Raw genomic sequence first — 14526 nt, forward strand, 5'->3', positions numbered from 1 at the left:
TTGGTTTGTCTGAGTCCAGGGAAATCTTTCCAGTATACAAGACGCAAAAAATTTTCTCTCTTCTTGATTATTTGTTTTATAGAGGCCCAGCATAACCCATAAAAGAGTGGAGGGCTTCTACCATAAAAGCGATATTTGATGCAATTCTTGACAGTTCTCACCTGTGTCCTGGTACACAATAAAGGCTTACCTTATTCCGAGTTGCAAGTACCTGTAAGAGCACATAACATTCAAAGACCTGTGTCCGAGAAATCAGAGTTTTAAAAGCAATTCGTTTCTAATATTGTATTATAATACGTTAAAAAGTATGTCTTTATTTTAATAGCAGTTTCGGTGACCTTTTACCTTTTCTGAAGTACAGCTATTGCCAATAATCGTAATAGTTTCAAAATGATGTCTTTATCGGCCCGCGATATATTATATTGCACATGTCAGATGTTTTTGAATTCATTGATTGTTAGAGATGTCTGTAGATAGTTCCTTAATGATTTCTATAGGTTTTCTATGTTGTAAAACTATGGATTCTATTTTCAATTTGAGAGCAACATTTGGCATTGAGTTTTTTTTTGGTATTATATTTTTAATTAAATATGAGTGACTTTGGTGCATTTAATATTTTTAAAATAAGTTGGAGAAAATAATTTTTTCTTTACATACTAATTGAAGCGTTACCTTTTTTTTACAAATTGGCTTATTTCGATTCATGACTTAAAATATTTATTATGAAAGTAGCTATTAGCTATCAGAAAAGATAACATAATGGATTAAAATAAGAGAAGTAAAGACAAAATATAGACATTGAATGTCATATATATCAATAGATTAACTTAAAACCATCATTAAAGGCTTAATACGAATAATGCAGAGCACATTGCGTAAATTCATCTCAGAGAATAATATTGAGATTATATGAATATGAATCTGATGTAGACTATTATTTGTGTTGAACTACTTAATACCTTTATTGTTTTACTCTATTAATATGTACATCTAACAATGAAGGTAAAATCAAGGTATGACATAAGATTTTATTTTATAGTGTGAAATGAAGGTAAAATCAAGGTATGACATAAGATTTTATTTTGTAGTGTGAAATGAAAGATGTGTATGTGGAAGTAATGTATTATCAACTGGATGGTTTCATAAATCACACAACACATCCTTGTTTTGATGCTCGAGAAATGTCCTGAATGTACAATTTCACGTTTTGATGGCGTAATTAAGGTCTCAACGCTTTAAAAAGGAACACCCATCAAGTTAAAGCGAAACTATTGCCATCTATCTGCCAAAAAGTCATCGATAATATCCTTAAAAATGCAATACTATAGAATATCTTGGAAAGCATAAACAAATGATGTTGTATTTCACAGCTAAATGCAAGTTCGAAATAATACGAGTATCTTAAATAAAAATTTGTTCGAAATCTCAATCATAATTGTGTTTCATTTAAGCTTACTTTCGGAACCACAAAATGTATAACCTTATATTAATTGTCTTTATTTATATAAATGTAAATTCTGCATTTGCAGAAGGTGAGAACTTCAGCATATCTTAATTTATATATTATCTTCACTGGTTAATTTTAATAATTTAGTCATCTGTATATATATTCATCACCAACTTAAGTGATTTGCCTTTAAACTTTACATAACTACTTGAAAGTTGCTTGTATATTTTACAATTGTATAACATAAAAATTTAACATTAACATTACTGCCTGAAATGTACTAATAAAATTGCCTTGTCTCTATGTAAAATTATATATATATATTGAATTCTATAGAAATGAAATTGTAAGTCCCTTTTTATTTTATTTTTCAAATCGTTGCACTTCGTTTTGTACCAAATGATGCCATTCCTTGATTGATTATCAACCGATTGATGTACTGTATTAAACTAATTTAAGTATGCGATTGTAATGATTCATCAATATTTGAGATACAGTCAAACCTCTCTATAACGAAGTCGTTGGTACCTGAAAAAAACTTTGTCAGAGAGACTTTTTTTTTGCTTTTTGCATTTTACTGGGAATTATGTACATGTTTATTTTAAAAATATATTTAATTCATGTTCATTCATATAAACATACATAATATTAAAAACATTAATCATATATTGGTTTTTATTTAGAAAAATTATTTTTATTAATTACAATTTAATTTATTATTATATAGAACTTAAATTTTTATAATTTATTATTTTATTTAACTCAAAAAAATTTGTTATTTTTGTTTTTTTATTTGGATATTTTAACATTTGCCTTGTCAAGAAAATTTTCCAACATGTTAATAGACTGAAAAATTTCTAAACTTCTCTATAAGTTCTCTACCACTCGTATTAAACTCTTTCATTTAAAATTTTTACTTTCAGCAAATATACATGAAGTTCTGCCCCCATCTTCATTATTCCACTCGCGAGCCAAAAAGATGCCTATCCCTATTATAAACTGCATAACATATCCACAAGATCATATAGACTATAATGCAGCTTGCATAGAAGTTTCTCTTGAGCTAAAACGTGTTAGTTGAGTGTTTAAACTGAATATTTGAATAAATTCGTTATAGAGAGGCTCTTTCGTATGCAAAAATTTGTTTGCGTGCCTGAAAAAACTACGTTATAGAGGGGAATTCGCTATAGAGAGTAATTCGCTTTAGAGAGGTTCGCTATAGAGAGAAGTTTGCTATAGAGAGAAATTTGCTATAGATAGGTTCGCTATAGAGAAGAATTCGCTATAGAGAGGTTCACTATAGAGAAGAATTTGCTGTAGAGAGGTTTACTATAGAGAGGTTCGCTATAGATAGGTTCGCTATAGAGAAGAATTCGCTATAGAGAAGTTCACTGTAGAGAGAAATTTGCTGTAGAGAGGTTCACTATAGAGAGGTTCGCTATATATAGGTTTGCTATAGAGAAGAATTCGCTATAGAGAGGTTCAATATAGAGAGGAATTTGCTGTAGAGAGGTTCACAATAGAGAAAAAAAATATATATATAAAATTACTGTGTCTACAACAAGACTTCGTTATAGAGAGGAATTCGTTATGGGGAAGTTTGCTATAGAGAGGTTTGACTGTATATACTGAAATCGCTTCGAAATACTCGTAATTTTTTATACGGGTTTTTCCTTTGAATTACGATTGAAATTTACGTACTGTAAGTTACTAGTAAAAATTATTGCATGAATTTTGTTAGCACTTGTATCTTTTTAGCGTCAAGTGCTGTGAATTGGTTCAATGGAATTAAAATCATAAAAAATACATCAAATTTAATAAATGAACATTTTCCAATTCAATATTAGAAATATTCGTAGTATGCCAAGAAGAAACATGCACGTGTATGCACAGCTAGCAGATACTTTATAACTGCAAATGCATAATAATTTCACAATTTCACTGCCTGTTCTTGTGTTCTGCAGGATATAGAAATATTTTTTCACGACAAATTAAGTTTTCAATTTTATATTTCATGTCAAGGAATGAGGACAAATGCAATGAAATTAAATTACTCTTAAGTAATTTAGTGTAGTTCAACATTGAATTGCTTTAAATTTTGTATAAAATATTTATTTTTATATTTATTCTGTCCTCTCCGTCGTAATTGTACATTTCTAGCAGTGATATTTCTGATTTAATAATACCTACATATTTTTTCTATACGTGAAAGCACTCATAGCTATACCGTGCGCTGTTATTTTTTCAAACAAACTTTATAAAAAATTATAAATATTATGATATATATATATATAAATATATAAGTAAATACTTTATGAAAAATAGTTTTGCAATATACCTTCACAAGTACATCGAAGACCGAAATATAATCGCCTTAACATCATTCTATCCACTTCAAAGTCAAACACTCATACGCATTTTAATGCGTGGCATACGAAATTTTTCCCCATTGGCACTGCTTATCCAGATACAGTTAAGTTCAGATACTTCACTCTAGATATTTTATTTTATATATTTATTTTGACTTATTTTGAGTTATTTTATGCTTTAAGTTATGTGGAAAATGGGAAAAAAACTTAATTTATTTTCTTAAAGCTTTCATCTTATCCATTTTATTTAACGTTAATGTGGCATAAAAAGGTCACTCAGGCGCAGGAACAAATTTCCTTTTTAAGTCATATTTGTTATTATTATTCTATCTTTTTCACTAAAAAATTTAAAGAAAAATAATTTTTGAAAATTACTTAAAAATTCAAGTAGATTTTCTCTCTAAATTTTTATTTTTTTTACGCACTCAAGTTTTTTCGCAAAAATATTTGTATTATTATACTTGAGAGGTTTGTTTATATTTATTTAATATGGAAATTGTCTAAATTGAAGAGTTTTTTTTTTTTTGAGGACTGACTTTCTAATACACAAGAAGTTAAAAATAGTTTATAAATAATTTTTCAAAACAAAACGATTTAATATTTAATAAAATTACCAATTCATGAAAAAATTCTCTTAGAATAAATGCTTTTATTTTGAAGTAAAAATAGATTTTTAATTTTTTTTTTTTTTGACATGAGATTTAGATTAACCTTAGGTTAAAAGGAAATAAGCAATTTTGTTAACTTTACTAAAAAGGGGTTTCGTGATTCTAATTTGGAAGCCCTGTTACAGTGACATATATTAAACAGAACTGTTATCCACGGCATCTCGTGCTTAGTTTAGTGTTTGTTATTTAACAATATCTGTAATTTAACAATTGCTAAGCATATTAGAATTGTGACAACTGACTACATAAAGGATGATTTTAAGAAGGTTATAGTCGATATAATCGTCCATTTGATCACACTTTTGGCAAAATTGTGTAGAAACTTAACGAAATTAGAGCAAATATAAAAATATTTATGATGTTAGTCAGTAATCGGAATATATTTATTTACAATGGCCCACAGCATTTACCGATTTATCTCGTTAGGATGATGATCGATATGTCAGTAAACAAAATTGTCGACTCTGGGTCAGTGAAAATCCAATAGTAAATATTGAACTGTTTTCAATCCGCAAAAAACTACAAACTGCTGCAATGACAATGACGAAGTTATGATACAAATCAAAAAGTCTGATCGCTATAGCAATTTGATTACCAATATGTGTTTTTTTGGGTTAAGTTGAAGATATGGATGTAGAGGAAATGACTTTTCAGCAGGTCTAGGATTTAGACTGCAATATTACGTGTTGTTGATGTAAATGATTTTGTCACTAAAATCGTGAGTAACACCACTGAATGAGAAACAGTCGTGATTATGCGAACAATTCTCAAACTCTCGGTTCTTTGAAAGAACTTGACATAATTTTCGAGGTATTGCCACAAATGTGCCAAAAGAAGTAAACAAAACTAAGTTTTAAAGTTAAGGAGTTTTGAGTGATTTTTTATTTTAAACATAATGACAAAGACACAAGAAGAATATTGAAGTTATTTATTACATTCAATAGTAAATTCTATCAGACAAGTAGATTCTTCGCCCAACAGATACCGTTCAATATTGTAGAGAACTGATTTTAAAAATTATCTAAAAAATTATTATATAGCAACTCCATTGATTTGACCATTTGCAAATAATATTCTGCCGCAAATTTTATACAAATTCATTAGAATATATTGCAAGGTTTTGCTGAAATATAATATATATTTTTGATTATATTTTCAAAGAATTAATCAGCTTCCCTCACATCTTGTGTGCTTTTTTTTCATAAAATTTACTTGTTTGAATTTTAATTTTTTAAGCAAAAAAAGTTTACAGTTCCCTCATTTTTGTAAATGTTAAACTCAGAATAAATTTGTCTGAGGATGACAAAAAAAAAAAATAAAAAAAAAAACCAAAAATAAATATATAGAAAAAATTATATTTGTTTATTTATTTTTGTTATTTCTGTGCGGTATCTGCTATTACGAATCAACACAGTCAACGTATCTTTAATGGGTTTCTTGCTCCTTTTTTTCATCTATGATAAAGAAAAAAGAACACAAATTCTTGTTTGCAATGGAGTAGCATAAAAAGTACAAAGGCATCAACAGTCAAGTGACAGCGGGACCTTTAAGTAACTTGTTAGGTGAACAAATATCAAAATATTGACTTTGGGTTGAAAAATTAAGACCTTAAGTAGTTGAAAAGAAAGTTCACTTTCTTCTGAACCTTAAAAGTATGGATGTATGGCAAGATGTGGGAAGTGATGAGCTGCTAAGCTGCTGAGAAACGAAATGTTCCGGCAGTAACAGCTTTGTTAAAATTCATAATGAGCTTTCCCTGTTATATAAATTTGAAAACCAATTGAGATGAAAGGAAAAGTAATTTGTATAAATTAATTTTACAGATGAAAGATAAAAAATTTCTAGGACAAAAGCTTCGAAATATACTTTCACAAATATTTTGTGTGGTTGAGATTCGTTATATAATTTTAGTTGTACTAATGCTAAAGGACTTAGTTTATGAAAAAAAATAATTACATTTCTGCAATTGTATATTTAGTATTAATATTTTACCATAAATCCGTATGTATGTAAATAAGTTATATTTTATATAATTTCCTTAAAATTTGTAAAGAAAATATTAATTTTTTGTACATTTATATTATGTTTACATTCCCTTAAGCAAATTATTAAGGCTCAACAATAATAAATGCGTTAGGGAAATAAAGAAAAAAAATATGATAACACTACAGTCAGCATTTAAGACCTCAGGTCATACCAAATTGGAAAGAATTTTAAAATGAGAGTAATTAGTTTAACATAATTAGTAGATTTACTATATTATTGTGTTGAAGCTGTTTTGAGCTAATGCACTTAAGCACTTATACTCTTTTTTAACTCGAGGTATTTTCAAAACCCCTCGTTACACCTTGACTAGATTATTGTTTATCACTTCATCAGACTAAGCAATAATTGACCTCAGATCTGCATACCTCTCCGAGGAGCCTGTAACCATAACGCGAGGAGATTTGTTAACGCGGTTCGCAAATAATTTCAGGGCTCTATCCTTTATGTATTTTTTGATGGGATCAATCTTGATGTCCCTGAGGATGTCATTTGTACCATGGAATTTTGAAAAGTCTTCTCAGAGCCTGGCTTTGTGCTATATCTGTATCTTTTACTTAACTTATTTGGTCATAACAACCCGTTATCTTGTTTCGGCTTGATGCAGTATGTCTATGCAGCGCCTTCTTCAGTCTCGTACATCAAATTCGGTTAGTGTTTCCTCAACTTGATCACCCCACCGGCGACATTCTTTACCTCTACGTCTTCTTTCTCCAACTACTGCTTCAAATATTTTTTTCGCTTAAGCATCGTCATCTATTCTCACGAATTGCTGACCAAATTAGCGAAGCCGCTGGATGTTAATTCGTTGAATTATATCAATGTCGTGATAAACCTCGTACAGCTCGCGGTAGTCGTCGTGAAGTCGGATTGAACCAAAGATCTTACGAAGAACTTTTCACTCGAACACTCCCAGTATTGCTTCATTATTCTGTGTTAACGTCCATGGTTCTCCTTCATACAGAAGTATAAAAAGAATGAACAACCTATAAAGCGTAAGTTTTGTTTGTTAAGAGACATCAGAGACTGCCCACTCCAGTTTCGTGTATCAAGCCACGGTTTTTCCTCAAGTTTTCTTTCCCAAACTGCCGCTTCAAAAACCTTTTTCGCTGGGTGCGTTGTTATCTATCATCACGATGTGACCAAACCAGTGAAATTGTTGGAAGTTAGTTTATTTAATGAGGAAATGAAACTATTGTGACAAGTCTATGTGCAAAATTCACAATAGATAAATTTTTGGTTTTTTTTTATTTGTTGTGAAATAATATACATATGTTTATTTCGATTCCAAATTTAATTACTTTAAAATCAATTGAAAAGAGTAAATTTACAATTAGTAAAGTTTTATTTAGTAACGTTTACGGCTATATTAGGTTAGGTTCGGTTAGGTTGGAGTTGTGGCATTGTACCCAAGAAAACTCACTTTTGCACATATAATAATCCGTTGTGGTACCACAGGATAGGCTTTTTTTCATACATTTACTAAATGTCAGTATACGACAATTCGTCCAAAAAGGCAACAACTCCATCATTAGGTAAAGATCAACCACCAGTCTGACAGTTCTATAAACTTGTTTAAATCTTTAACTTTGCGTTATCCAGTTTAGTCGGGTCGATATGAAAAGAGGCCCGAAGGATTTTTGATATGCTCCTAGTTAAAGATAGACATGATAGAAACACGAGAAATTGAGCACAGTTACGGCTATGTTAAATTATTAAAAATTATTTAATTAAGAAATTTATTTCTTACAGTATGAAGTATGAAGTATAAAGTATACAGTATAAATATAAAATAATAAATATTCATAACCCACAATCGATGGAATTTCAATATAAATCTCTGTTGCCGTACATTCTTCTATGCTGTTATGCGGTAGTAAATATTTGTATGCGTTTAATGTTGCGAACTGAGAAATATGCTGAGAAATTACGTACATCAACTTGTGGTTATATCCTACGGGCGGGTACAGCATGTCAAAAAATTCCATCAGCAGTTGTTACCTCTGACCTTTTCTAAAGGAAATTAGCTACGTAAATGTTTATAACAGATGAAAGTATGCGCACATTAATATAACATATAAAGAATCCAATGAGCATCTAACAGAATGTGAAACATTAAAAATAATAATGAAAAAAAATTCCAAGTATATCTTTTAATAAAGCAGGAGTATATGGTTTTACAGTTACAGTTGAAAAGGTACTCTGCACAAATAAACATATTCAGTACAAATCGAAAGAGCATTTATTTATTTTATCTGGTATATCACCTGGTATATCTGTGTTGAAATGCCTTCCAGCTTTGTGCTTGGTTCGTTTACTTGTCATGTGCAACTTGTTGCGGTGCTCAGTGCGCAACAATTTGATGTTCATTTTGATTGAGCTTTTGAAGTAAACATGCACTGTCCCGAAAAAAACATTACTACTGAAGCGTCGTACATCAACCTATGACGCTTATGTGTGTTTATATATGGTATGTAGCCGTCAGGATGATGTCTACTTATATACATGAGACCGAGACCCTTGGCTTTGAATTTCTTTCCCTTGGCATATTTGTACGCTCGCGTCTGTTGCACATTATTTTATAATAATTTGCGGTATTTGTTCGTGTTTTCCATTTGCTTCAATTCACTTAAAATTCAAGCAATGAATGTATTCGTATTCCACCTGTTCACATCACATGCCCATACTATTGTAGTGGGCATCAGCGGGGAGTCCTTAAAATTATCCTTGTAGCGGACTGAAATGTTTTGAAATTAAAATAAAGAAAAAGTTCTTGAATTGAATAAGAAAAATTGGTATAAATGAGAAAATGTTTTCAAATTGCTTTAACATAAAGAATATCTTCTGTAAAAAGTACAAAAATTATTCGATACTTTTAGATTTTAACTTTATAGATTTTTTTGAAGTGCTGTATACTTTATTAAAATGCTTATATTTCGTATGTATATGGAAATTTTTTAGTAGTTTATATGTAGTTTTAGTAGTTTTTTTTATTATTTAAAAGTTGAAGGTGTTCAAATAGAAAAGAAAAGACAACAACAAAAATTTTAGTTAATTTATTTAGATTTGACACATAATTAACACATTAGGATAAAAGGAATGACTAATATAAGACACAACGATATGATATTACAAGAGAAAAAGAGAGAAAGAACGAAAATAAGAGAAGAAATGAGTGAAATATATTAAAAAATATAGCTTTAGATAGAAAAATAAAATGCAACAGATTAATGGTATTAGACTAAACCCGTTAACGAATTGCGGCTTGACGAAGCATGTCTCCCTAGACGCCTCTGTTGCGTGCGCGCTTTCTCCAGCCTCGTATATCAAGTCCAGTTAGTGCTCCCTCAACTTGAACACTCCACCGGAAACACGGTCTACCTCTACGTCTTCTTCCGCCAAGTACTACTTCAAACACCTTTTTTGCCTTTTAACGAGTGGACCAAAAGGTACCAGCAGTTTGTTACGAATTATTGAAGTGTTCGATTTATCGGGGTATATTTTTGTTTTGAAAATTTCAATAAAAATGGTATTGTATATATGGTAAACAAGCACAAAATTGCAAGATGAGTAAAAACATTGTAACATCGTGTGCAGAATACAATCATAAAAAAGGACTTCATTTTAAGATTTTTTTTGTTAAGACCGGCTGTCACTTCCAAAAATGCCAAAAAAGCATTGTAAATTAAATTTAAAATATATTAATATATATTGAAAAAAAGCTTTCTTTTCTCTTATGTTCTATTTTTCTCATTTTATAAAATACAATGAAATTAATTAAAATTTTACTAGGTTTTTCTTTGCTGCTGCAAGTAATTATGTCTTGTTTTCTGAGCTTATCTCCAACAGATACGCGGTCGCTTCGATATTAATTATGTAATGGGATTGTAATTTTTGTGTGAAAGTGCAATTGCTGCTGTTGGTGACGTAAATATAAAACAAAAAAAAAAAAAAATATCTACATATATACAATATTAAATCGTGCTTAATATGAAAAAGCAATTATCAGAATAAAAACGCAATTATAATAATTCTGTAACGCCAACACCAACTGTGATAATATTTTGATATTTTTACTTCAGTAGGATGTTTTATTAATGCGTTATTTTGTTATAATTGTTATAATTTTAACTGCATTTACAAGGTTTATCTATAAATATATAACTAAAAATTTGTTATGCAAATTCTATTATTGGAATAATTTCCTTTTGGTATTTATGGCATGAGGACTTGTACTTACATTTCTGCACAATTGAATAAGTTTGCATTTTGCAAATTTTAATCCTAGAGAAATATACTTGCAGTGTTCTGCAGAGTCAACTGAAGTAGAGCTAATTATATCCTTGCGTGCTTGAAAAGAGTCCTTCTTGTTGCACTAATGAATTTCTGATTATATGCGATATAAATGCAAATAATACTAAGCCATGCTAATTCAAATTACCTTACAGATATTTATGCTATAGCAAAATGGAAGCAATAAATCTTAATCAATTTCAAAATACTTTTATATTCTAAAGTATTAAATTTTTTTTGCATAAGTATTAACTATTTTTAAAATCTTTTCCCTATTAATCTTTACAAAACTTCAAGAAACCAGTTTTTCATTTTTTATCTTTTAAATTTGCAAATAAAATAATAAAATTTGAGATAGAGAACCATATATTCAAATTAATGCTAACCTATACCAAGGATTAAGAACTTTTGCACCTTGACTTACTCTGGGACTTACTCTGTTAATCTGTTAATTGGAATCAGTTTATGTATGTCTCTTTGGACACTTGAGGATATATACACTGCAGTTTGGGTACACATTAGGAATAGGAAAGGAAATAATTGTTAAGTACTTATTTATACGTAATCTTATTTTTATTATCTCAAAAGAAGTACTTTTGATCCAACTTATATTTTAAAGCGAAACTAATTATAAAATTTTGTATTTTAATGTTAATATGTTTACAAGTATTTTACATTTATTATACATTTATATATTGAATTAAATCGAGAGAAATATTCTTCATTCATAACCTCAAAAGAGTATGTACAAAATAGATATTTTTATGCAAAGTCTAAAGACTCAATCTCCGAATTTAAACAAATGAAAGCTGGTGTGCCACAAGGTAGCGTACTAGGTACATTACTCTACTTGCTATAAACGTCTGATATCCCGATACCTTCTGATCCTCAAAGTCTGATAGCAACTTTTGCAGATGACACAGCATTAATTGCAGCTAATAAAAATTTTGAAAAGCAACAAATGGGGAGTTAAAATAAATACAAGCAAAACAGTACATGTTATCTACACGAATAAAAAATATGACCTAAAACGTATGAAAATTAATAATGATGAAGTCTTCACACACACAAAAGCAAGTTAGCTTGGTATTACTATATATAGCAGATTAACTTGGAAAGACCATATCAAAGCTAAAAGTAATGAAATTAAGCGTCGCTTTGGACAATTGTACTGGTTACCCTGCTCAAAATCAAAAATAACAGTGAAAAATGAACTCTTTCGAAATATGGGGCACAGCATGCAAGTCCAACATACAAATACTGCAAAGGCTACAATCAAAAATACTTAGGACTATCATCAACGCTGACTGGTAAATCTTAAACTATGACATTCATCGTGGCTTAAAGATACTCTTCGTTGCAGACGCTATTCGAAAAAATCGTAAAAATCACACAGATGGATTACCCTCCCATCCTCCCAGTTAAACACTAATTGTTGTTAGGTGCGTTATTGTTGTTCTAAAGTATGACTATGCCAGTGCGGTTCATGAAATGTATATGAACCTATCAGTTAGTCATGCGCCTCAATAGTGCTACTATTGCGCTTCAAAAAAGCAATGAAACGCATATATATCGTTGGAGATAGCACGTCTTTTTATATTATCATGTTATTGAAGGTAAGCACTTCACACTTGCTCTTCTTTTATCTTTCTATTAAACGAACAGTTCTAAACCAAATGGAACAGAGCTTTCAATGTTTACATATATATATAAAAGTTCTGTAGTGAAGAAAATTGGAAATAGCAACGGTAAATACAAAAATATTAATACCTAAACAAAACACTTAAATGCTGTTAACATGTATAGAACTTTTATTCTGAGAGTGTCATTTTCTATTAATTAACATCACTAAAAAAGGTCAAATAATAATGAAAACATGTAAATGTTGCCTTATGTATCACATATCAAATCACATTAATTCCTATTCTGAATTTATATTTGCAGATATACAAAAAATCTATCATCAGACAAAATTAATTTGAGTACGTTTCGTGGCGAAGGTGAACTATCGAATCTGCAATTGGATGAAGCTGTACTGACAGAGCTGCTCGAACTGCCGTCTTGGCTCCGTTTAACATCTGCCTGGTGTAACCATGTGTCGTTTCGTATTAGTTGGACAAAGCTGAAAAGCTTGCCTATAACATTGGTAAGTTAATTTAATATATTTCATAGCTAATTAAAAATTAATTTAATATTTTATTATCTTATTGCTTAACAGACACTGGATGAAGTAAATATAACCGTGGAAACATGCGAACCGAACTCACGTAATCAAGACAACGGCTCACCGAGCGGTTTGCAGTCCATACCACAGGTGCCACAGGGTAAATACAGTTATATACACAAAGTGGTTGATGGCATCACAATTATTGTAAATACGGTGAATGTAAAATTTTTAAGTCCGGCGTTCACAGCCTCAGTTCAGGTGAATAAGAAAATTTAATTATATAAAAATAACAAAAATCTTACTTGATTTATGGTCGTTTCATTCTTATTAAAATCCGAACATAACATTTGATATTTATAATAATTTTTTTTACTAAAAGCTTAAATTTAATTTTATTATTACTACATCTAAAACTTATTTTGATCATCTATTTAATTATAATTTTATTTATTTAGCATTTGTTGTATTTTATTTACAATGATTCTGTTCTAGACTAATTTATTTGTATTATTTATATTTAATTGATAATATTTGAAAATGTTTTCTGTTTCTAGATGTCTCGCATACGTGTTGAGTCAAAAACACCAAAATGGGCTAATGGTGATTTGCGTCTAACACGGCTCAAAGATGCACAGAAAGGCATTATACTCATATTCAAAGAACTATCATGGCAAACAGTACGAATTGAAGCCAGTTCCACACAGGATAAGTCACTGACACCACTGCGCTTACTCACAAATCACGCGCGGTGTCGTATTACAATACGAAAGCGTTTATCTGATTGCTCCTTGCTAGCATCGCGTTTAGTTTTAATATTGGATGATTTGTTATGGGTACTTACTGATTCACAGTTGAAAGCAGCCTTACACTTCGTTGACTCATTATCGGGCTTAATAAAAGCTGCAACTCATGCTACTCAAAAGACTAAAGCTGCCAAAAAAATTGAGGTTGGTATAGTAATTTGTATATTTTTTTAATTTATTTTTATCAATACAATTGATTTTCAGACATTACCAGAGTATCAAGCACAAATTGCTCAGCAATTGAATCGCCAGTCAGAGACACACACAACAACTGCTCAGAAAATGTTTAACGCCTTTGATGTGAGAGAAACTTCGTATCATTTCTTCAGTCAGCGGATCGATTTACATTTATGTGATGATGAAGGAGGTGATATATATATATATATAAACTGATATTACATCATTATTATGTGTATATTAGCTTTCTGAACCTTTTTTGCACCCGATAGGAAAACCAAACTACTTTAGTATTTTATTAAGTTGTATCTTATTGTAATAAAGCCTATATATTATACAATGAATATTCAATTAGTACAGCAATATTTATTTTTTAATTTAATTTATTTAAAATAGTAATGTTAGCATATAATAGTATTAACGAATAGGTCCCACGTTGCGTATTACAGATAGATAATCCGCAATAGCGATAATTTTAAACACCTTAACTCTATTGTACATAGTTAAAAAGATGTTTCAGAAAAAAAAAATTTGTAGATTCAATTAATTTAGAACATAT

At 29.9% G+C, this 14526-nt stretch overlaps 1 protein-coding gene across 2 annotated transcripts in view; it reads left to right on the plus strand.

The window, feature by feature from the left end:
• Window positions 1-14526, plus strand: part of LOC119687515 (UHRF1-binding protein 1-like) — a 71277-nt gene that overhangs the window by 25305 nt on the left and 31446 nt on the right. For both annotated transcript variants that reach the window (XM_038101849.1, XM_038101848.1), the window contains exons 2-5: window positions 12765-12966; window positions 13039-13245; window positions 13542-13934; window positions 13995-14157. In XM_038101849.1, coding sequence (XP_037957777.1) covers window positions 12765-12966; window positions 13039-13245; window positions 13542-13934; window positions 13995-14157 — 965 coding nt within the window. The remainder of the gene's footprint in view (window positions 1-12764; window positions 12967-13038; window positions 13246-13541; window positions 13935-13994; window positions 14158-14526) is intronic.

This window comes from Teleopsis dalmanni, chromosome X (assembly GCF_002237135.1).
Source record: "Teleopsis dalmanni isolate 2A chromosome X, ASM223713v2, whole genome shotgun sequence".
NCBI lineage: Eukaryota > Metazoa > Arthropoda > Insecta > Diptera > Diopsidae > Teleopsis > Teleopsis dalmanni.